This window comes from Pleurodeles waltl, chromosome 10 (assembly GCF_031143425.1).
Source record: "Pleurodeles waltl isolate 20211129_DDA chromosome 10, aPleWal1.hap1.20221129, whole genome shotgun sequence".
Classification (NCBI taxonomy): Eukaryota; Metazoa; Chordata; class Amphibia; order Caudata; family Salamandridae; genus Pleurodeles; species Pleurodeles waltl.
This window is the reverse complement of record NC_090449.1, coordinates 609,561,035-609,581,922: the sequence shown is the minus strand read 5'-3', so window position 1 is coordinate 609,581,922 and position 20,888 is coordinate 609,561,035. Positions and strand designations below refer to the sequence as shown.

Below are 20,888 nucleotides of genomic sequence, written 5' to 3'. Positions count from 1 at the left end.
CTGTTTGCTTGTCTACTGATGACTGCGTCCTCATGGTGTGAACAGGGAGGGGTCTTCAAAAGCTGCTAGTTAAATTTGTTGATTTTATGACTGCGCTGTGTTTTTCCACCAATAAAGCGAAATCTTATACCATAGTCTGCAGACGGCCCAAAAGCATAGTACCTTCCTTGTAGTATTGGAGACACACGTCTGAAATGTGTCTCCACATTTACATATCTGGCAGTGCCCTTTGATAATGATAGCAAATGGGACAATCTTAAAGCAGCTATGGTCACGCAGTACGAGGAGGTGGTTGTATCTCTGTAAATTTATCTCTAAACTAGGCTCTGCGCCACTTAACTCAATTATCATTGCCTATAAAGCCAGGACTATTTCTATTGTCACATATGGTGTGGGTGTATGGGGGTATACTGGTTCAACCCCCTTGCAAATGAGTGAGAACAAATTGAGAAGTTTGTTGTCACTTCCCAGTAGTATCCCATCTGTTATTGCCATGAACTTGGCCTCCCTTTTTATGGGCGAACGCAAAGCACTCCGTCCATGATTTAATCTCTTTTTGGGCTATAAACCACGCCCAGGTCACGTCAATCACCTTCATTGGTTCCTGGGCTTGCTCTTTAAAACCTGCTTGCTTTAATTTGTTAAAGGCATGCCTACATCATGCCTTTTCCGGTATTTAACCCACCTACACAGCACCGGTAAACTACTGAAACCATTCGAGGCTCGATGTTTTCAGCCCGGGTTTCCGGACTACTTTATCTGTTAATTTTCCCTGCAGCACGATCACGCTGGGGTTTACATAGCGCGATCGCGCTCCGTTTTTGCGTTTTCAATTTTAGTGCGATCCTGCTGCATTTTACATAGCGCGATTGCGCTTTTTTTTTTTTTCTTTTAATTTGTGTCAAGAAAAGTCCGGTTAAGAGTTTACAACGCAAATAGCTCTAACTCGAGCAAATGCGAGCCCCGTTGCACTGAAAATGCTTGTTTGGAAGATGTGGTCAGATTAGCCCCAGTGTTATTGTGGCAGTCAATATGGGCCAGAATAGAAGCGGCTCTTACCCAGTCACTGATTTTAGATTGTTTGAAACTTGAAGAGGTGCATAAGTGTAAATGGTTAATGTATGTGAAGAAAATGTTGGGTGGTATAACTACCAGGGCCCATAAGTAAACAAGACATTTTATTGGCTGAGAATTAGTTACTCATCCAGATTACTGAAGAAAGATGGAGTAGTAATTTAAGTAAGGCTATGGTGGCAGCATACCTTCCTTTATGTCCTACTCCAAGTGTTGAAACAGATGTGTTGGGTTCCTCAACACTATAGATTCTACTTGATGATATTTTGGTTGGGCTTAGCCCATTTTCTGGTGACTTATCCTTCCAGTGCATACACATTCAGGGGTCTAATGCCATGTCCATGCGATTCTGTTATGCCTAGTAACAGCTGCATATGGTTTTATGTTGTGATTTATACTGTGAGCAGAAAATGGCCTTTTTATTTTCACTTCTCAGGGCACTAAATAGTATGACCCATGAGGAAGCAATGTTATATTTGTGGTTGTTGCAAACGGACATGGTTTGTGTTGCTAAGTTTTATTTGATCTTATCAGCTGTGAAAGCCAGAAAACTTATTGGCAAAAGATTTTCTAATTAGGTGAGCTGAGTCCTCTATTTGTATCTCTTATACACTGACACCTATTTTTAGAGGTATGGTATTTATTACGTGAATTGTGTGTTTTAAATGATGTCTTTTTATTGAACTGTTTCTTATTTTATGGATTAATGTTTTATCTTATGATTGACTTTTTTAATTCTGTGATATTGTTAATAGATGTATTGTGTATTTAATAATTTTGTTTATGTCCTCTCTGGACTAAATAAAGTTTTATTGACTGAGTAATTAACACCTCTTGGATGGGACATGAACATGTAAAGAAATGTTCACACTAACTTTCCATTGAGTATTTTTTTCTTAACTTGGGAGAAATTATCAAGATGGAATTGTCTGGAAAAGACACCTTGACTTTCAGTGTCGACAGAGACACTTCCTTTGTCTCGGAAGTCAATTAGTGAAATTAAAATAGCTTAAAACATGAATAACCAACCTTGGGTAAGCTTATTGGTCCCCCTAAGGCCATCATGTCTTCACTGTATACCCTGCAAATACCAATTGCTTGAGTAAAACCTCAAAATACTAGGGCCAGTAATTTATAAGATGGGAGGCATGCCACCTAAAGGCTATTAGTACTTAGAATTATATAGCCATTATACTACCTAAAATCAGTATGTGCCCATTTCACCCGAGTGCTGCCTATCTACTACTTAGTTCACACCACTTGTTAAGTGTTGTCTTTGTGCGTAGATAAGCCTTTTTTTTTTTTTCAAGAACACAGACAATTTCACATCACCCTATTTCCATCTCCTAGATAGATAAGGTAAGAACACCTCGTAAAGTTGGAAACAAGTCAGTAATCGTGACCAACTTAACTATGTATCCCACCTATAAAATAATCCTACATTGTCTACTTATTGGTACTTTGTACACATTTTTCTTTCTCAATGATTCTGGAAAAATCCTATGCTTATGTAAAGCTTGGAATCTATATATCCTTAATCAAGCTTAGGTGGCTCTAGACTGCTAGAACAAAATATAGTTAGCATATTTATGTATGATCTATGTTACACAGGTTTATCCACTGACAGCATATTGCTGCCAGGCCTACTTTGTGCCACAGCTACTTTTTAATTGCTGTGATTTTACACTGAGAAGGGCCATCAGCCAGTTCGCAAGGTATATAAATGGTTGCTTGTTGCATACTTGAAAAAAGTACATTTGTTAAACTTGCATTATTAATTATACACTAGAAATTAATGTAAACTGTAGTCCTCTTTGTACCAATAACCTTACTCCACATAACCGTTAAACTAATTGATATAATATAAATAATGACATCCTGTCAAGTGTCTTACATTTAGGCGTCCACCATTTCTGTCTAGGGAAACGTGTCCCTGCTGCCTTCCATGAGTAGGCACAAAATGCGTGCATTGTTGCTTGATGTGCATATAGGTGATTATAACAGTTGTGCTGATATGTTGTTCTTATTTAATTCTTTGAAGGTCTGGTGATACATTTCTTGATGATTGGCTAATTCAAGATTGATACTGTACAGTCTGCTGTTGCAGTTGATTGATAACTAAAATACTAGCTATGGTTATTTTTATAATAAAGAGCAGTTCTTGATTTTGCTTATTTTCCTATGCAGGCATGTAAAGTGGAAGATCTTGGAAAAGTAGATTTTGAGGAAGAAATTAAGAAACGATTTAAAATGGTGTACGTTCCAAACTGGTTCTCAGTAGATCTAAAAACTGGGGTAAGAAGCTGCTTGCTATACCTTTTCTAGTTATGCCACCAACTATCCAAGTATCTTTAAGTATATTTCTCTTTGGGTTTGGATGAATTGATAATCTCAGTAAAACTTTCTTAGCTGTAACAAACAAATAAGTGTTCTAACAGGATTTTTTGTAGGCCCTTTGATCATGTAACAGATCTGTAATGTGTGATCTTCTCAAGGCAATTGAATAGCTTAATCATCATCACAGAATCGCAGAACACTTTCTGCTTTCTTTCCTGTGTGTATGCACTTTTTCTTAGTGTGGGATATGTAAAATGTGTCTGGAACGTCCTTTAGTTTTTAGCAAGATTTTCTCATTCATTGCCTGCATGTCAAGTCTTTTGAAAATTGGATAAGCAATACAACAATAAAAAATAAAAACATCAAATCCTAACAACTCTGACCAAACCACTGCCATCAGGCAAGGCCCCCTTCTGTTCAGACACAGTTCTTGCAGGCTAAAATAGATTGTTTTGATTAATAATACTATTCATCACATTGCTTTAAAAACTTTACAGTGCTATATAAACAGCTTCATACAATAGATTAGAACACTGGTCATTATGTTAATATTCCTATTATTATCATGATTACAGTGACCCTGTATAGACTTCAACATATTCACTCACTGAAGAGCATAATTGACTGGTTGAAGTCCACATGTAAAGCTGCAGGATTTTGAGCTACTTTGTGGTCCACTGATTCTGGAGTAGGGTGCTGAGACTTGAAGCCAATATTATTTGGCGTCACTTGCTGCATGCCACCAAATTGGTGCATTTGTGTGTTGTACCTAGATATCTGCTAACTGGCCTAGTTTATCGGACTAGCACCTACTGACAAGAGGCAACTAGTGCTTTGATGAGTAAGAAAGATTCTGGGTTATTCAGTATGGTTGCTAGACCTTGCTAGTTGTAGTGAATGAGAGGAATAGTAAAGGAAAGTGTCCCATCCTTTGCAGTGCTGAAAGGGCATAAAGGGGATCATAGAGCACACATGATTAAGACCAATTCTACGGATGTGAGGAGCTCGGATTCAGAATGGGCATGATGAAAGTAATACTAAGGGAATGCTCATGGCTCTCGGAGAGGCTGGATGTAATGGAAGGACAGTGAACTTCTGTGCTGTCTACTAATTTGGTTGCCCTTACTGCTGTGTTTTCCTAATGACTGGGATGCTGACAAATTATTTCTAAGAATTTTTTAATATGGGGTCTGTTCATGTTACTGTATTGTAGAATTTGTAGTGCTGCATGCCTTCTGAAACTACTTCAAAGCACTCTGATTTTCTTTGTGTTCTTGGGTGCTCTCTCAGAGTGTGTGGTTGAAAGGATGATGGATGTACTAGGGTATTTTATGGGAGGTTTTTAGTGAGATTCAAAGAGACTTTACATATTATGCATCAAATGTTATACATTTGGTGGTGTGGAGACTTTGAGATGAGGCAGTGAAGCATGTCTCCTTTGCCACACATATATAGCCATCTGTATTGTTGTGTTATAAACTGGAGGGGCCTTCACAGTTTTCCAGAATTGAATGTGATTGTTGATTTTTCTCATTCGTACACGGATCCCGCCCCAGCGCTAGTACTTCTGGAGGAAGAGAACAAGTTTATGATAGTTTGGAAACTTTGAAGGGTGGGACGGTCAAAAGATGGGCCACACAGAGAAATAGCTGTCTTGTTTGGTTGTAGGTGTAAAGTTTCTGTTAATGGAAGAGTAGTCAACACCCCTATATATTTCTCAATGGGTGTTGCAAATTCTGTGAAGGTGATCGGTCTAGTTATAGGAAGCCTGTGACCTGATGTTTTGCTTCACTAATGACCAAGCTGAAACACTCATTCACTGACAAAAATCTCTGGAATGCGCTTCTTAGTCTAAAGAAGACATTTTTTAAATCACTTTGCAAGGTTCGTAAAGGAAGGTCCGCGTGCTGAAAGCACACGTTTCAAAATGGTCACAGCAATTAAATGAAAACATGTACAAATGATTCTCCACTACAATATACACAGCAAATATATGTATCTATATTACAACGCAAAGCAAATTATGAATTTAAAAAATGCATCACCATGAGGCAAGGGCAAATCTGCTTCCTCCCTCCTAATCAGCATCAGACCGCCAGATCCCAGAATCAATTGTGGAGTGAGATAAATTATCCTCGCGGGAAGGTTGACACCCCTCAGTATCCTGAGCATGTCTGAGATGTGAGTCACTCAACGGTCTATCTGGTCTCGGCCTCTTATACTTTGAACAAACAAGAGAGGAGAATTCTAGAAACTCCCTCCCACTGCATAAGTTTATTATTCAAAAAATGCTGGTTACTTTAGGTCGGCTTTGAAGAGAACACGTCGGGAATTGGACAAAATCCCAAGGTGCCCTCTATCAAAACAAAACCGTTCCTTGCCGTCCTAGTACATTCTTATCACCCTAAGCCCTTGGTGGGAAAGAAAACGCAAACATGCAGAATAAAAACATTAAAACTCCTTAACATATGTTTGAGAAAAACCTGAGAAATTCCCCTAAAAAAAGCACAGTTAAATGCAGTTATGATTACAAACTCAAACCAAAAACATACTGAAATTCACAAGTTATGGTTAGGAGCAAAATCCATAATTCACACAACAGGATGCTTTTTCATTTGTATTTGTTGTTAAAATATGTATTTAAATAAAGCCAAAATGCCAAGGATTACATTTGTTCTGTAAAGTAAAATCTAACTCGAGGCCTCCTGGCTACTTGGTCAGTTTTTCCTTAGGTAAAGTGATTGTACCAAACAGTCTGTGCAGCAGTAAATACTTAATTTGCTCTAGTTATCTTTGCTGTACTATGATAATAAACTGTAATGTAACATTTGCACTATGGAAGTGAATGTGTTTTCATTAGTACAGTTGCTCTAAATAACACAGAATTTTGGACCACATTTATAGAAAATCTAAACTCTTGGACACAAAACATGACATGACATTTTAGAACAGAATTGTGAAGATTTACCCAAAGTATATCCACAGTAACCTTTCCACTAAATCACCTTGTAAAGTGGCAAGGGAAAATATGCAATGTTTTTCCTACTTGGAACGGTGTTCCCAATACTTACTCTGTTTTATCACTGCATTCTTAGCTATTTGAACAGAAGCGATCTTTAAATTCCCCACCACATGGCGTTGACCAGACTTTTAGAATGTTTCTCACAGAATGGAAACCCGCACATCTTCTGTGTATTAAAGTGCAGCACTACTTAGGTATTGGGTCCCAGAATTCCTGTTAAACGTTTTCTTGGCAGAAAAGGTTAATTTGTGCAAGAAATGAATACCCGAATATTCAAATCAAGTTGCAGTTGTTCACTGCAAATGTGAGTGCCAATTTGACAAAATATAGACCCCCCAGCATTAAGATTTTCTAATTGATAAAATTAAAGAACCAGATATTCAGAGAAGCTCCAAGACCCAAACACTTACTTTTTCCTATGTAGGCAAAGTAAGTATCCATGTACATCAACAATTTAGTCTCCCTTACATCAATGGACAATCGGCCTAAAGGTCATAGAGGACTTGCTCCACGCCATAAACATAGGTTGAAAGTGTGGGGTGCCACTAAAGGACTGTATTCCAAACACTTGTCTGTTTCAAAAGTATCTGTTGTGTTACCTTTGTCACCACACTACATTCTTTCTGAATTGTCTTGAAGTTCTTTAATGTTACATATCAGGGAGTGGTCACTACCATTACTAAGCCTTTAATAAACCTTAGTATGAATTGTGGTGATCATAGGTTTTTATGCTCTTCCAAAGCCTTGAATAGTCTGTTTCTTCTCCAGTATTCACTTAGTTGCAAGATTGATATTTGGGGAGTGATCAGTTGTTAACATGACAGTTCTGAAGTCTTCATACAGGCCAGTTATTTCACCTGTTTCATCGTCACAGCCTGTGTAGGCTATTAATGAGCAACTTATCAAACACTTAGAAATGTAATTAAAATATGCAGATAAGCAGTAAGGTCAATATAATTTCTCTTTTGAAAAAAGGAAAAAATGAAGCCTTTCATTTTCTTTCATTCCTTTGGGGAAGAGACCCACTCTAAAAAATTAGTGGTTATTGCAGCAGTGAATTTTGATTAGGTTCTGCAGTGCCATGTACAGTCATAGCCCATATAGACTGCTGTGAATGCTGCATCTTGCCCAAAATACAGCCATGATCATTCTCATGACAGATATTTTTTGGGATATTTCTCCTGAGCCTCCTTATTACTACTGCTGAGAAATAATCTGCGTTCTCCTAAATCAGCAGGGTTGATGAAGCGGTTTCTAAGGATACTAATCAAGTTTAGTTGGTGAATCAACAGTACATAGGATTGTTTTTATATCATTATTATACTTCATAAAGTGTAACAAATTGCCCACAAAGGTCTTCCTGGTACTAGTGGAGAAACAGCACGCAGTCCATAGAATCTTTAGGAACATGCTTTAAGTTTTTTGAAAATTGCACTCAATCACCCAAACAAGGCTTCAGTCGGCTACATGTTAGTCACCATTGACATCAAAGGAAGCTCAATGTGTCATCTATATCACTGATAACGTAAAGCTTTTCTGAAAAGCCCACTTTCCACAAACCTTCACAATTTGATTTGGTCTGTGATTTCAGATGAAAATTCTTGGGGTGGGGTACCACAGACAGTATCTTTGCTGGCTTTGCTCTTGACTCTCAACAGTTTTGTGTGTGTGATGGCCTAATATTTCTAAACAAAAACTGCTGTCTAAAAATCTTAGTTAAGGCAGTGTCATTTTCTATATTGTTCTGTATAAAACTAGAAATTTAGGTTTTCTGCTTTTCTGAATGCTGAGCCAATGCAGCTTGTGTTGTGCTGGATATGTTGATGCTCTTTGTGTATGGCTCTTTAACTAGGTTCTTTAGCCTGGGGGTCATTCGAAGAGGTCATTAGATATTAATTTCAATCTGGATAGGTGTACCTTTGTGTAGCAGTCCACTCACAAAGATGATTTGTGCACATCTGAGACACTAAAGGATTAAACTGGTTGAGCAGAGGACTATGCTGGCATGCGCTAACGTTTGGCTTTTTAATATAGTCCTCAATGTGTTGCCTTCCTGCATTAGGGAGTGTACTAGGTCAGTGGTTCCCAACCTGTGGTCCGCGGGCCCCAAGGGGTCCGTGACACATTCCCAGGGGGTCCGCAGGCCTGGGCTAGGAGAAAGGCACTTCTCTGCGTGCGTGCTTTCATTTTTATTACTTCATTTGTTGAGCAGTTTTAAACCCACTGCAAAGCTCCTTGTACAGCAACAATTAAAACGTCAAGCTAACTCAAGTGATTAATGTATCCGCTGAAGAGAGATGGGAGCTTTGTCTAGTTGCAGTTTTGACTCAAAGATAGCACAGGTGGTTAATATGCCTGCTGCAAAGAACGTGTATATTGGAAAAAACTATTTTATGTGCATGGCACAGTGGGTTACTGCTTTTGTCACAGAGATTCTTTTGTTACGGTGCAGTTCATAATCTTAATCTAGCACAATGAGCTGTGAACTGCCATCAAAGAGCTGCATGCAAACAGCATGGCACAAATTAGAAAGTTGTTTTTTTTCCTAGTCTTTCATTTTCCTTATGCTGCTAAAAAAGGTTTGCTTGTGTAGAAATAAGTTCTTCTTGCCCACGTCATTGATAATCACTGTGCTGTGTTCTGAATCCTAAATTTGTACTTCTCGGGACCAAGCACTCTTAGAAAATGCCTACCAGTGTGGATGACATGGGAATCCTACACCTTGTAAGTCCCCTGTACAGTGCCCTGACACCCTACAGTGGTATGAGAGGTGCTATAAAACAAATGAAATACACGTGACAGAGAGGCTAGGGAGAGATGAGAGGCCCTTATGGTTTACTTCCTTTCCCTTCACTAGTTTATGTGAAAAAACGTTCTCAGATCTTGCATACCTAAAAAATAAAAACAAATCGCTCCGGAAATTTAGAATCTGACCTGAGGATTCACCTTTCCTAAATAAAAACCAAACATTAAAAAGGTAGTTGCCGAGATGCAGCATCAACCTTTCCAGTAAAATGTTTCGATTTTTGCTTATTTTTTCAATATAAAAGAATTTTATCTTTAGTAATTTGAGTACTTGTTTGATGTGTACTTGTTATATTTTTTGCGAATTACTGTTTTCATGTTTGAAAATGAAATTGTACAAATTGCTGGGGGTCCCCGGCTTCCAGTAATGATTCATTGGGGGTCCTCAGGAGTCAAAAGGTTGGGAACCACTGTACTAGGTAGTTCGGATTTCTACATTCTACTGACCTTTGTGGCTAAACCGTAAAGTTAATAGCTCACTTTGTATTTTTATTTCAAATGTAAATATTCTTTCTCCTTCTCATCTCAAGTACAAAATACAAATTTAAAAAAAAAGATTGTAAGCGGAAACTTTCCTTTCCATAGTTAAATGAGAATCTCAAAACAAAGGAACAAAAAGCAGCAATGAAATTGTGCAAGGCATACAAACCCAACACTTTCACAAATTCTAAACAGTTACTAAAGCAATACAAGCAAGATATTTTGAACGCGAAATCTCCTTTTTTAAAAGGAAAAATTAGAGCCACCATCAATCCAGCAAAGTATATTTTAAGTTCATTACAGTCATGTATAGAACATCAGTGTTTAAACCTTAAGATCTCACAGAATCAAACTTTTTGTGAAGAGGTTGCACAATTACTAAAATAAAAAATAAAAATAACGGATTTAAAATTATTGAAGCCCCCATGCAATCTCCTCTCTCGTTCCTCATGAAGGAGAAAAAAAAACAAAGCCTGACCTGTTTGATTTTAATCTGCCAAATTGTCTGGAGATAAAATTAAGTCTGAAAAAATAAAAATCTAGTTCACCAGATATCATCTACCAGATCAGCTTTTTAAGAAGTAGGATGCATTGCTGTTACCTCTAGTGATGAAATGAATCTGTTACTTTGACATCTGACATTATCCTGAAGAGGGGAAACGAGAAGTGGTAAGTCCACCTTTTTTTTTTTTTTTTTAAAGTAATTTTGACTGTAGTCAAGTAACTAACTACCTACTGCCCTATCACCTTTCTTGGGAGCATTTTCTAGTCGGGTAGTAGCAAAAAAGCTTATTCTCTATTTGTGAAGCAATCTCCTCAATCAGTGGCAGCTAGTGTTTAAAGCAGGAGAAGGAACAGGAGCTCTTGTTTTGGATGTGGAGGACATTTGTTCAGTTTTGGAGCAGAGAAATGCAGCAGGCTTACTCCTTGGTTTGTTTTTTTCCACTGCCTACGATATGGTGGATTATAACATCTTGATATCCAGCTTGGTAGGCATTGGACTTCTTGGAAAATTGTAGGTCTGCTTTGTCTCCTTTCTCTGGGTCAAGACTCAGACTGGGGTTCTAACCCCTTTAAATAAAAATGCATCAAATAACTTAAAATAAAATATCTTGCAGGGTACCTCAGAGACCTTCCCTGATACCAGTACAATTTTGTTTGATTTAATGTTTGCCCTCTCATACCACTTGCAATTGCAATTCAAGCATGCATAAATCACACATAATCCACCTCGATAAACAGACCCTAGAATCTGCAGAAATCTTACCTAAATGTTTATTAGCATGTCAGGACTGGATGTTGTAACAGTTTTCAACAACTGAATGTCATCAAGATGGAGTTGTTAGTGGGAAGAAAACATCCAACAGACCCAGTTGCACCCAAGTTCCAGCCAAATCAGTGAATAGTCCTGGTTTTCATTTGAATTTGCAGCTAACCTTAGCAACTCATGTTAATTCTCTGGTGGGTTATTCTTTCGATCAGTTGAAGATCATTAAAAAGCCCCTTGAATTTGCCACCTTCCCTTTCCATAGGTCAGTTGTAGCCTTGTGTGTGGTATCCTGGCTGGACTTTTGTAGCCTATTTTATGTAGGTCTAACTGGAACCCCGGTTCATCAGCTGCAAAGATTTCACATCTTATACGATCTCAAAATAAATGATCAGATCACTGGTTCTCAGGTCATTTTTTTCTGGCTACCTAGGAAGCAGAGACTTGAGTTTACGCTCTTGGACTTCACACAGTCTGCTTTGGAACCTAGAATTCTCATTTATCACCTTATTTAAGGTCTACTCCCTTGTGGACCCTTCACTCTGGAGAGTCTCTGTTATTCTCTATCTCAAAAGTGTAGAAAGTGAGGATTGACGGTTGATCCCTGTAAAGTATGTGATCCTCAGCTATGGAACAATCTACAGATTAAACTAAAATGCATTCCTTGTTGTGCTTGTTGTAGAAAATCTTAAAAACACACCTACTTTGGTAATATGGATGTTTTCTCACACTCTGTTGCTGGTGCTTTTTCTACTGGAAACCAGCTCCAAGATGCCTCTTAGGTGCACACTTCTGATGTATGTGTTATTTGTTTATTCATTGATGTTGATGGAAAGGTCTGTGAATTTCTTTAGAGTAATGATTGAAAAATAGCAGAGTTTAAGTTGTTTATTAGTGAGTATCATGTAGCAAAAATCTAAAATATAGACACATGCTGTCATTTTGTGGTGACAGAAGGTGGGTATGAGATTGTAAGCCACTTATTAATGGTAGTTTTTCGCTGTTAAGTTACCCTTCCACCCACTCCCTCTAACCGGCCTCATATTTCGGAGCACCTATATCAATGCAGAACTGATAACCTCAGGTAATTCTGTGGCATCTTCTAATAGTTACTCTTTTATATTGGCTGGAAGTGAGTTGGTATTTACCTGTATATCTCTTTCCCACTTTCTTTAAGATATATTATTCATACTTCTAATATATTTGCATCTGTTAGAAAACATGGTGATTCCTTGATGGGAAATGTTATTTGACACTCAAAAATGTATTGCTGAATATATGGTTGACTATTTGTCTTTACCTACCCTTTGTTGTCTTTAATAGATGCTGACTATTACTTTAGATGAGAATGACTGCTTTGCTGCGTGGGTATCAGCAAAGGATGCTGGATTCAGCAGTCCAGATGGATCTGACCCAAAATGTGAGTCTTAATTTGATATGTGGGTGTTAAACTTTGGATGGCAGTGTCTTGTGTGTGTGTCTAAATTCCATTTTCTTTATACTTACTTTAGGGTGTTTGAAAAGGTAATGTGTCCCATGATAATTCAGTTTGTCCCATTATCTTCATTATGGGGTCCAGCAGCTATAGTTTGTAGCTACGGATTCGTGTTCCATTACCTTCTCAACATTATTGTCTCTATCAATTTTACAGAAACAAAAAGCTAGCTCATTTCTCAGCAGGAGCATGTTTTGTAATACAAAATTACATTATTGTCTTAGGTGTAGGGTGGGATAACACAACAAAAGGTGGTGGGTGGAATACTTTCTAAATGTCTCAGCCACAGGTGATTGTTCATCGCATTCCATTGTGAACTCACTGCGCCCCATTTCAATAGGAAACAATCATATCAAAATCCATGTTTGCCTTGCTGCAGTTGAGCATGTCTCTTCTGAATGGCAACATAAGCAGCCACAGAATGGTTTCAGCCTTTTTGCACCTGAATGACCTGCAGCTTTGCTCCTGTACCATAGCAAGTATTGGATTGTGCACATTGCAGGTCCAATTAAAGAAGATGAATGGAATGCTCGCAAAAATATATTATTGGCACCCACTGTGGTTGCTTTCCATTCCATATTTTTTGCCCACTGCTCCACTCCAGAGAGGGAGCAACCATATGCAAATTAGCCTTGGTCCTTCTCAATTGGGAACAGTCCAGCCCAATCTATTAGAAAACAAACTTTTTCTAAGCTATTCTAGTACATACTGTTGTATCCCGCAGATTTCCATTTTCTCTGCTGCTTTCCAACATTAAGGATGGGTTTATTCTTGAGCCAACCACTGAAAATAAAAAATAAATAAAAAAAGCCAGTCTTTTCGTTGTGATCTCTATGGAGCAGAGAAATAGGGTACAAATAATCGCCCAGCCCAGAGACTGTCATTACGTAGCATTTAAATCATTGGGGTGGTGACATGTGTGACACTCCAGCTGATACTGACAGATGAAAGAATTAGTTGATATAGTTTCAGGAACTAGTCTGGTGATACTTCTTAGATAAGAAAATAATTACAAGCTGTAGAATCAATGTGAATAGAAAGTAGGTAACTATGCTCTTCACCTCTGGCTGACAAAAGCTGAAGTGCAGAGATATATCAAAAGCTCAAGTAAGTCTATGGCTGTTATCTTGCCAAAGCTGCCAAAGGTTAAAGAGGCGGAAATCTAGGCCACCATAAACAAGGATAAACAGAATGTTATACTGCTTCTCAGTTCTGTTTTCAGACATATACATTGGATAGGATGGAGCTTCCCAGAAGAACAAAGCTCTACAGTAATGTAATTTTGAGGGCAAGTTGATTTTGTTTGCTCATTTAACCATCCACTATGAAACTTCAAACCTGTTTTATTCCGTGGCCCCACTGGACCATTAGTTCAATAGTGACTGTAAAATGTTGCCTTTTTGCAGTTGCCTCATTTTGTTGAGTCAGCAAGTTGCATGGTCCATTCTTAAATTCTGTGATTTGGTCATTCCTTCTCAAAATGCTGTTGCAGTACAGTGCCAACCAGGAGATGGTATTCCATACGTATTTTCCCAATTCTGCCCTTTGACTCTGAGAAAGCCTTTCATGTTAGTCCATAAGACATCACCTTCGCATCCCAAAGAATTAAAACTATTACATCTTTTGATCAACTCTTGTCAGCTTTCGTGTCCCTTCTGGAAAGCTTTCAGCTAAGACTACCGTTGAGCTTGTTTGGTTTATTGCAACTTATGGACATAGATGCTTTCCACTTGAGGGCTTCTATGCCCTTGCCTCTCTAGTTTTCCTGAGTTACGATTCCACTGTGCGGTGAAGGGCTACTCCAAAAGGGATGCCCTATTTTGTTAGATAAGGTTGGCTGCTCACTTTCATAATTGTAATGCTATCTATGTATCTGGGGTAAAGGGCATAGGATTTACCAGTACGTTCAAGTTACTCACCTTATAGAGAGAGACATATATTGCTTTCTTCCAGCCAATCTCGGCCACTCATCCCTCTCTGTCTGGCATAGGGAGCATAGGTCTATCAGTACATGATTCACAAGTGTTTTGTTTAACTCCAAATGACTTATCTCCCTTTGTCAGCTTTGTGTATAGCAGTTATGACCAATTCGAAACTATATATCAAATGGTGTGGATGGTTCGTTGTATCTGCCTAACATACTGCCTGTATCACTTGTCACTCCACCAGTTGCATAACACTAGTTTTGCAATGAAGAAACCTAAGTTCTCTGAGATATGAACTCACCCCTATGTAAATATAGGAATGAATACAACAAATAGTTTGATGTCTTAGCTACTACGGGATAATAGACTTGATTAAGTAAATTGTATTGCTTGTGGTACAGCAATCATTGACAGCTTTCAGTATCATTGGTTCTGTCAAGGCTCCTAGGTGTAAACTATAGAAAGGATGACAGATATTTACAAAGGCAGTATCAAGGAGGAACACTCATCTTTGTTATATTCACTGTTTCTTTGTAGAGGAACTATCCAACCACCATGTGGAAATGAAAACCTGTGAAAGGCTCCTCAATGACACAACATACCGACAAACCCTACCACATACAGGCAAGACATAATGGAGAAACCCAGTTAAGGGCAATTGCATGGATTTTAAACAATAGGGTTGGTCATCCCTCTCCTAGGGCACATGTGAAACAAAGTTGCCTGTGTCCCTGTACACTGCAATCAATTACAGACCTCGTGTCTCCTTAAAACATTTTAATAGTGGAGGGGTGCAGTTGCCACCCACTATTATAGACCCTGTCCAACAGAAGCTTTTACTCTGCTGGAGGAACAAAAACATTAGGCCGTAGCCCTCGTAGCTTCACAGATTGTCAAATTCCATCAGAAAGCTGGTCAGGTGAGAAATAGGAAGGGTGACAGTTTTTTATTTCCTTTTTTTTTTGTTCTTAATAAAACTTTTGTTCATATGACGGAGCCATAAATTGCTTTTCCTGCATATGTCACTGTAAACTAAACTTTTTTGTTTTAGGACATTTATGTTATACCTGTTCACAGCTACTTTAGTCTTTGGTGGGAAGCAGGCTTTCTCCTTATCATGCCATTCATTCTTCTGTTTGCTCTGTTAATTTGTTACATAATACACAACAGAATTCCCCAATACCAGTAAACAATTTCATAAAGCACATTACATTTCTGGGACTGTTGTAGCAGAGGAATACCAAAATGCCTTGGGCAATTAGTCCTGGCACCTTATATGTTAGGAGTCGCAAGTTGACGACTGGGTCAGGGCATAATCACTTTTCTCCTCCTTGTTATCCCAGTAGCCAGACTTGGAAATCACTCAGAATGTCACGCAGGGTTCTCCATTATGGAGCTACCCCCCTTGGCAAATATTTTTTTGTGTGAGCCATACTCAACTATTCCTTACTACTACCAACCTGGAGGCAAAAGGTCATCTAGAAATTAGGTCTGACAATTTCATAACTCCCCTTATGTGAGTAATCTCAACCATTACGATTTCACATAATGTGTAATCCTAGTCCCCAGTGCCCTGACCATTGCTAATGCCAGAACAAATGCCAGTTAAACATGCAGCAGAAACACCCTCCAGGTGTTCAGCGATCCCGCCACTGGTAGAGGCATAGTGAGGAGCCATGCGCAAATGTGGAGCGACAGAAGAGGAGGCACTACTTGATGAAGAGTTACGCAGCCTCTCGTAAACTCCCCATCTCCAGTCATTGGGCTATGATAATTTTACACTTCTACCAACACACACAAGACAACGTCATGCCACCTTCATATGTCGTAGCGTATGTCACACCTTCCCATTATCCTGCTCCTCACTTCATTTCATTAGAATCCCTTACCCCCCTAGTCGCGACTGTGTACGACCCAATACTGTTGCTACCCAGCAGTGTTAACTCACTCCCTGCCAACCTCAATATTCTACCTAAGTTCACTCAGAATAGTCACACCCAATCTAAAGCAAAATTCACATTAGTTTCCCTCCTCCGTTTCCCCCTCGGTTCCACTGTCCCAGTTCTCCCCAGTTTATGGTTCATATCGGTGATAGGTATATTTACCTGCTAACAGCGGCAGGAACAATCTGTGCATCACACTACGGTTATTGGACTATTGTATGTGATTGATCAACTGACACTACCAAATGTACGGTTCAAGTAATGTAAACTCTGGTACATACCAATGTGAAAAATGCTGAAACATTTACAATGTATGATTTGACCTTTTTTAATAAAAGTACGTAAAAAAATAATAAACTCAGCAGAATTGAGAGAGCACTCAAACTGTATACATCCAGCATGCTATTAATGAGACGTCACTGACACAGGTTCACTCCCAAAGAAGGCAATGCTTTTATTTGAAATAGTTTTATACTGATTCCACCGATCTCTGAGGTTTTTTTATCTGATGAGGCATGGGTGCATTTGTGATTTTTAGTTGATGTTCAGGATCTCTTATTTCCCTTGAATTTACATCACTTCCAAACTGGTGCCACAATACTTATGATAGATTATGGTAGCATACGGGTTAAAGAGTTATTTAAGGGTTAATGGTGATGGAGATCAATACTCATTAGTCTCAACGTTGATAATGTATGGCACAGCAGGGTAAAGAACAAGAGCCAAGATTGCAAAGAGATTGTTAGTGAAAGTAGCACAAAATTGAGCGGTCCATTATGTTGCAGCTTAGCCGTGACATTTTCACATTGAGAATGCTGGTTATTTATTCATTTCAGTTTGTGTGACATTTATGTAGTTTTTTTTGGTCTGCACCCTTTTCCCAATACGGTGTCCTGCACTATATATCTGTATATGGTTTCCAAACTTTTCTGTGTGGGGGAACAGTACTTGTTTGGAAGAGTATAGATTTGCAGTGTGGCCTGTGGGGAAGTGTTTTGGTGTGGTGTGTGGTTACTTGCTTAGGCATGAAATAGGTAAAGAAGTGAGAGCTAACATGTATACAGTTTACATTAATTAATTGATAAAAGTAGCATGGTAAATGATCTTGAGTCTAACTTGTAGTGATGAGTAGTAATCCATTGGAGTACATTGGTTACATGCTGCTGGAATTAAAGTAGTGTAGGGTTTACCTGGGAACAAGAGCGGCCTATGTACACCGAGAGACGATAGAAAGGCAGAAAATATATCTTATTGATACACACAGGAGCTACATATGTGTATCCAGGGTATGCACTGGACATAAGCAACTATCCTAAATGACATAAAAGGTAGTTCGGGCATGACAAACAGTGTTAAAGGCTTGCACCTGAGAAATGTAGCTTTAGTTAATGCTATTTTAAGTCTATCCTGAAGCAGTTCACAGGTGTGAACTGGTTATGGGTAGCTGGGTTATTATACAATTTGTAAACCAGAATTGAAAGAAAAAAGCTTAGGTTGTATTAGGTACTTAATGCATGGGCCTAGTAATTTGAGAGCCCTACATCATGGAGTGCTGACATCACAAGTCATGAGGCTAAGCACAGCCTTTGCATACCAGTGGGGTGAGGGGTAAATAGCAGCACTGGCACCATTGGAAAAACACAAATGTTGAATACAATGGCCTTACAACACATGAAAATGTAACTTTTCACATTCTTGCTAAGACATGCATGTATGACCTAACTCTGTCAATTCTGCCACTAACATTCTTTACAAGCAAAAATCGAGATTTGTATATTCCAGCTTAATAAAGTTTTTTTTCTTTACTATTTTGTGCCTCAGGTTGCCACATTTGTAAGAGAAAAATATCAGTCATCTTGTTTAGAGATTGTTGATGTACCAGGAACTTGAAAAACATTTTAAGTAATGTATTCTGTGTTCATTTTATTCCCCATAGTTCTGTGCACTTTGCGTTTAATATTCTTGTATGTAAGAATTTGGGTTGTTTGTTGACTGGGATGTGACGCCTGGTCAAGCGGTAATTGCAATCCTTGTCGGAGTGAGGCACAAGCCAACTCTAAAATAACCCTTGCTCAGCAGTCTGGTAGCTTGGCACAGAGCAGTCAGGCTTAACTTAGAGACATTGTGTAAAGTATTTGTGCAACATTTCAAACAGTAATAAAGTGAAAACACCACACAAAAAGGATCACACACCAGGTTAGAAAAGTAGAACTTTCTTTAATAAATACAACAAGACCACCACAACAACAACAATCCAGTCACTAAAACCGGAGTTATGAACTTTTGGAAGATGTTAGTAAAAATAGCACCAAAAAACACAAAGCTCTAACTGTGGATATCTAGTTGCGCTGAACCGGGACGAAGTCACAAGTTCAGGCCAATCATGATTGATTGCGGGCCAGCTGCTGGGAGTCAATTAGGCATGCTGAACAAAGTTCCTTAAATCCTGTTATGTGGAGCCTTGTGAGGATCCGCTTCGAAAATACACTGCATAGCTGAAGTGATGCATCTGTTCTGAAATGCTGCAAGGCTGCGATGTGAAGGCGTGTGTTGTTGAGGATCCGGTTTACAGTGCATGTGATGCCAAGTCCAGTGTTACGGATGCTGCTCAGTGCAATTCGTCTGTTCCAAAGCGCTCCTAGGCTACCATGAGGAGTACAGCGTCATTGTCAAGGGTGCTGTTGATGAGGGATACAAGGGCCTGCTTCAAGGATGCGTCCTGCAGTGACAGTTGGTCTTTATTTACGGGTCATTGCAACAGATCCATTGTTGCAGTAATGTGGGTCATTGCAGCAGGTTCAATCCACACAGTAGTTTAGTTGCATCAGTGCTGCTAGGGTTTACTCTGCACAGCAGAGGAGATACATCGGTTCCGTTGGATCCACAGGCTGGCAGATCACCTTAAGCCCACTTCCAGGGGTCCAGCACTGGGTTGGAACCACTTGGCAAGGTAGACTCACAGGTGGCAGAGGCCAGGTGCAGCTGCAAGGCTGTTGGAATCCTGTTGTGTCCCTGAGGCTTCAGATCAGGAGGCCAGCCAACTAGCCCTTGGAGTTCTGGGTTCAAGAGATGCAGATCCAGTCCTTCTCACCTAGGCAAGAGGGCAGCAGTACTTCAGAGCAGCAGTCCAGCAGAGTGTCGGTTCTTTCAGCAGCACAGCATTCCTTCTTGCTGGCAGAGTATCCACAGGTCCAGAAGTGTACTGAAGAGGGTGGGTCATACAGGGCCGGTGCAAGGAAGTTGTCTTCTGGACTTGTCGAACCAGGACAACTAGCAGAAAGTGTTCCTCTTTCTGTGTCTACGCAGAGCAAGGAGTATATACAAAAGAGCAGAATCAATTTAATCAATGTCTACTAACCTACCTTAAGTATTTACTTTGGACATATCTTGAACCTGCTGCCTTCTAGAAGATCTCCACCATTTTCTTGGGGATGCCAGGCTAAGTGTGTTGACAGTTCTATTGTTTGATTTTTGTTCAGACATTCTGGAACAGGGTTGTCTCTAGTCCTAAGTGGAGCTGTTTGATAGCAATGGTCAGTGCACTGCTCTGCCTCCCGTGGCTCCACCTGGTAAGTAGAGCCCTCATCCCTCGCTCCTCTGAACTCCTGACCCCTGTCAGGAGTTTGAGGCCCTCCTCCACCCGCCGGCTTCTGCCTGCGCCTCATCCCTAGTGTCTAGTGGGAGAGCTCTGCTTTCCTATTAGGCTGTCCTCTGCCTCTCTCCTCCCTTTTTTCTGCTTTGCTCTCTGTTCTGCTTTCACTTCAGTGTCTGTCCCTTTTTGTTCTCCTTTTGCTTCACGTTCACTCTTACCCATTTTTCTCAGTCCGCTCTCTCTCTCTCTCTCTCTCTCTCTCACTTCACTCTCCTCCTCTCTCTCTCCCCCGCCACTGCTGCCCCCGCAGCCCGGCCCCTTTTTTTGCGCCGTTTTTCACCCCCACTTTTACCTCCCAGCTGTCCTGTCCCCCGTCCCACCTCGTTCACTCTTACCCATTTTTCTCAGAGTCCGCTCTCTCTCTTTCTCACTTCGCTCTTCCTCTCTTTCTCTCGCCCCCGCCACTGCTTCCCTCGCAGCCCAGCTCCTTTTTCACGCTGTTTTTTGCCCCCACTCCCGCCTCCCAGCTGTCCTCTCCCCATCCCACTTCGTCCACCCCCCTCATGCCCCCCCACCACCCAGCCAGTGCCTGGAATGCACCCAGTGCCAGAACCCCGGGCTCTGTTCGTCATCATCGTGTCCACCGACTACTTACTCCTTTGGGACTTAAATTTCCACCTCAAGAACACCAATGACTACAACATCGCCACCCTGCTCGACAACCTCTCCAACCTCGGCCTCAAACAGCTCACCACGACGCCGACCCACTCCGCAGGGGACACACTCGACCCAATTTTGTCCGCCAGCAATCACGTCTCCTTCAGCCACACCACCAAACTCCACTGGACAGATCACCGCTGCATCCATTTCTCCTTCAAGAAACCCACAACACACCACCACTTACAACAGATCCCCCACCGCAATTGGAACAAAGTCACCGAAGATCAA

General features: G+C 40.0%; 1 protein-coding gene across 1 annotated transcript in view; it reads left to right on the top strand.

The window, feature by feature from the left end:
• The window catches only part of WDR48 (WD repeat domain 48), a 353,999-nt gene that overhangs the window by 166,284 nt on the left and 166,827 nt on the right, over positions 1 to 20,888 (top strand). Inside the window, exons 12-13 of the mRNA XM_069211082.1 lie at positions 3,262 to 3,369; positions 12,309 to 12,405. Coding sequence (XP_069067183.1) covers positions 3,262 to 3,369; positions 12,309 to 12,405 — 205 coding nt within the window. The remainder of the gene's footprint in view (positions 1 to 3,261; positions 3,370 to 12,308; positions 12,406 to 20,888) is intronic.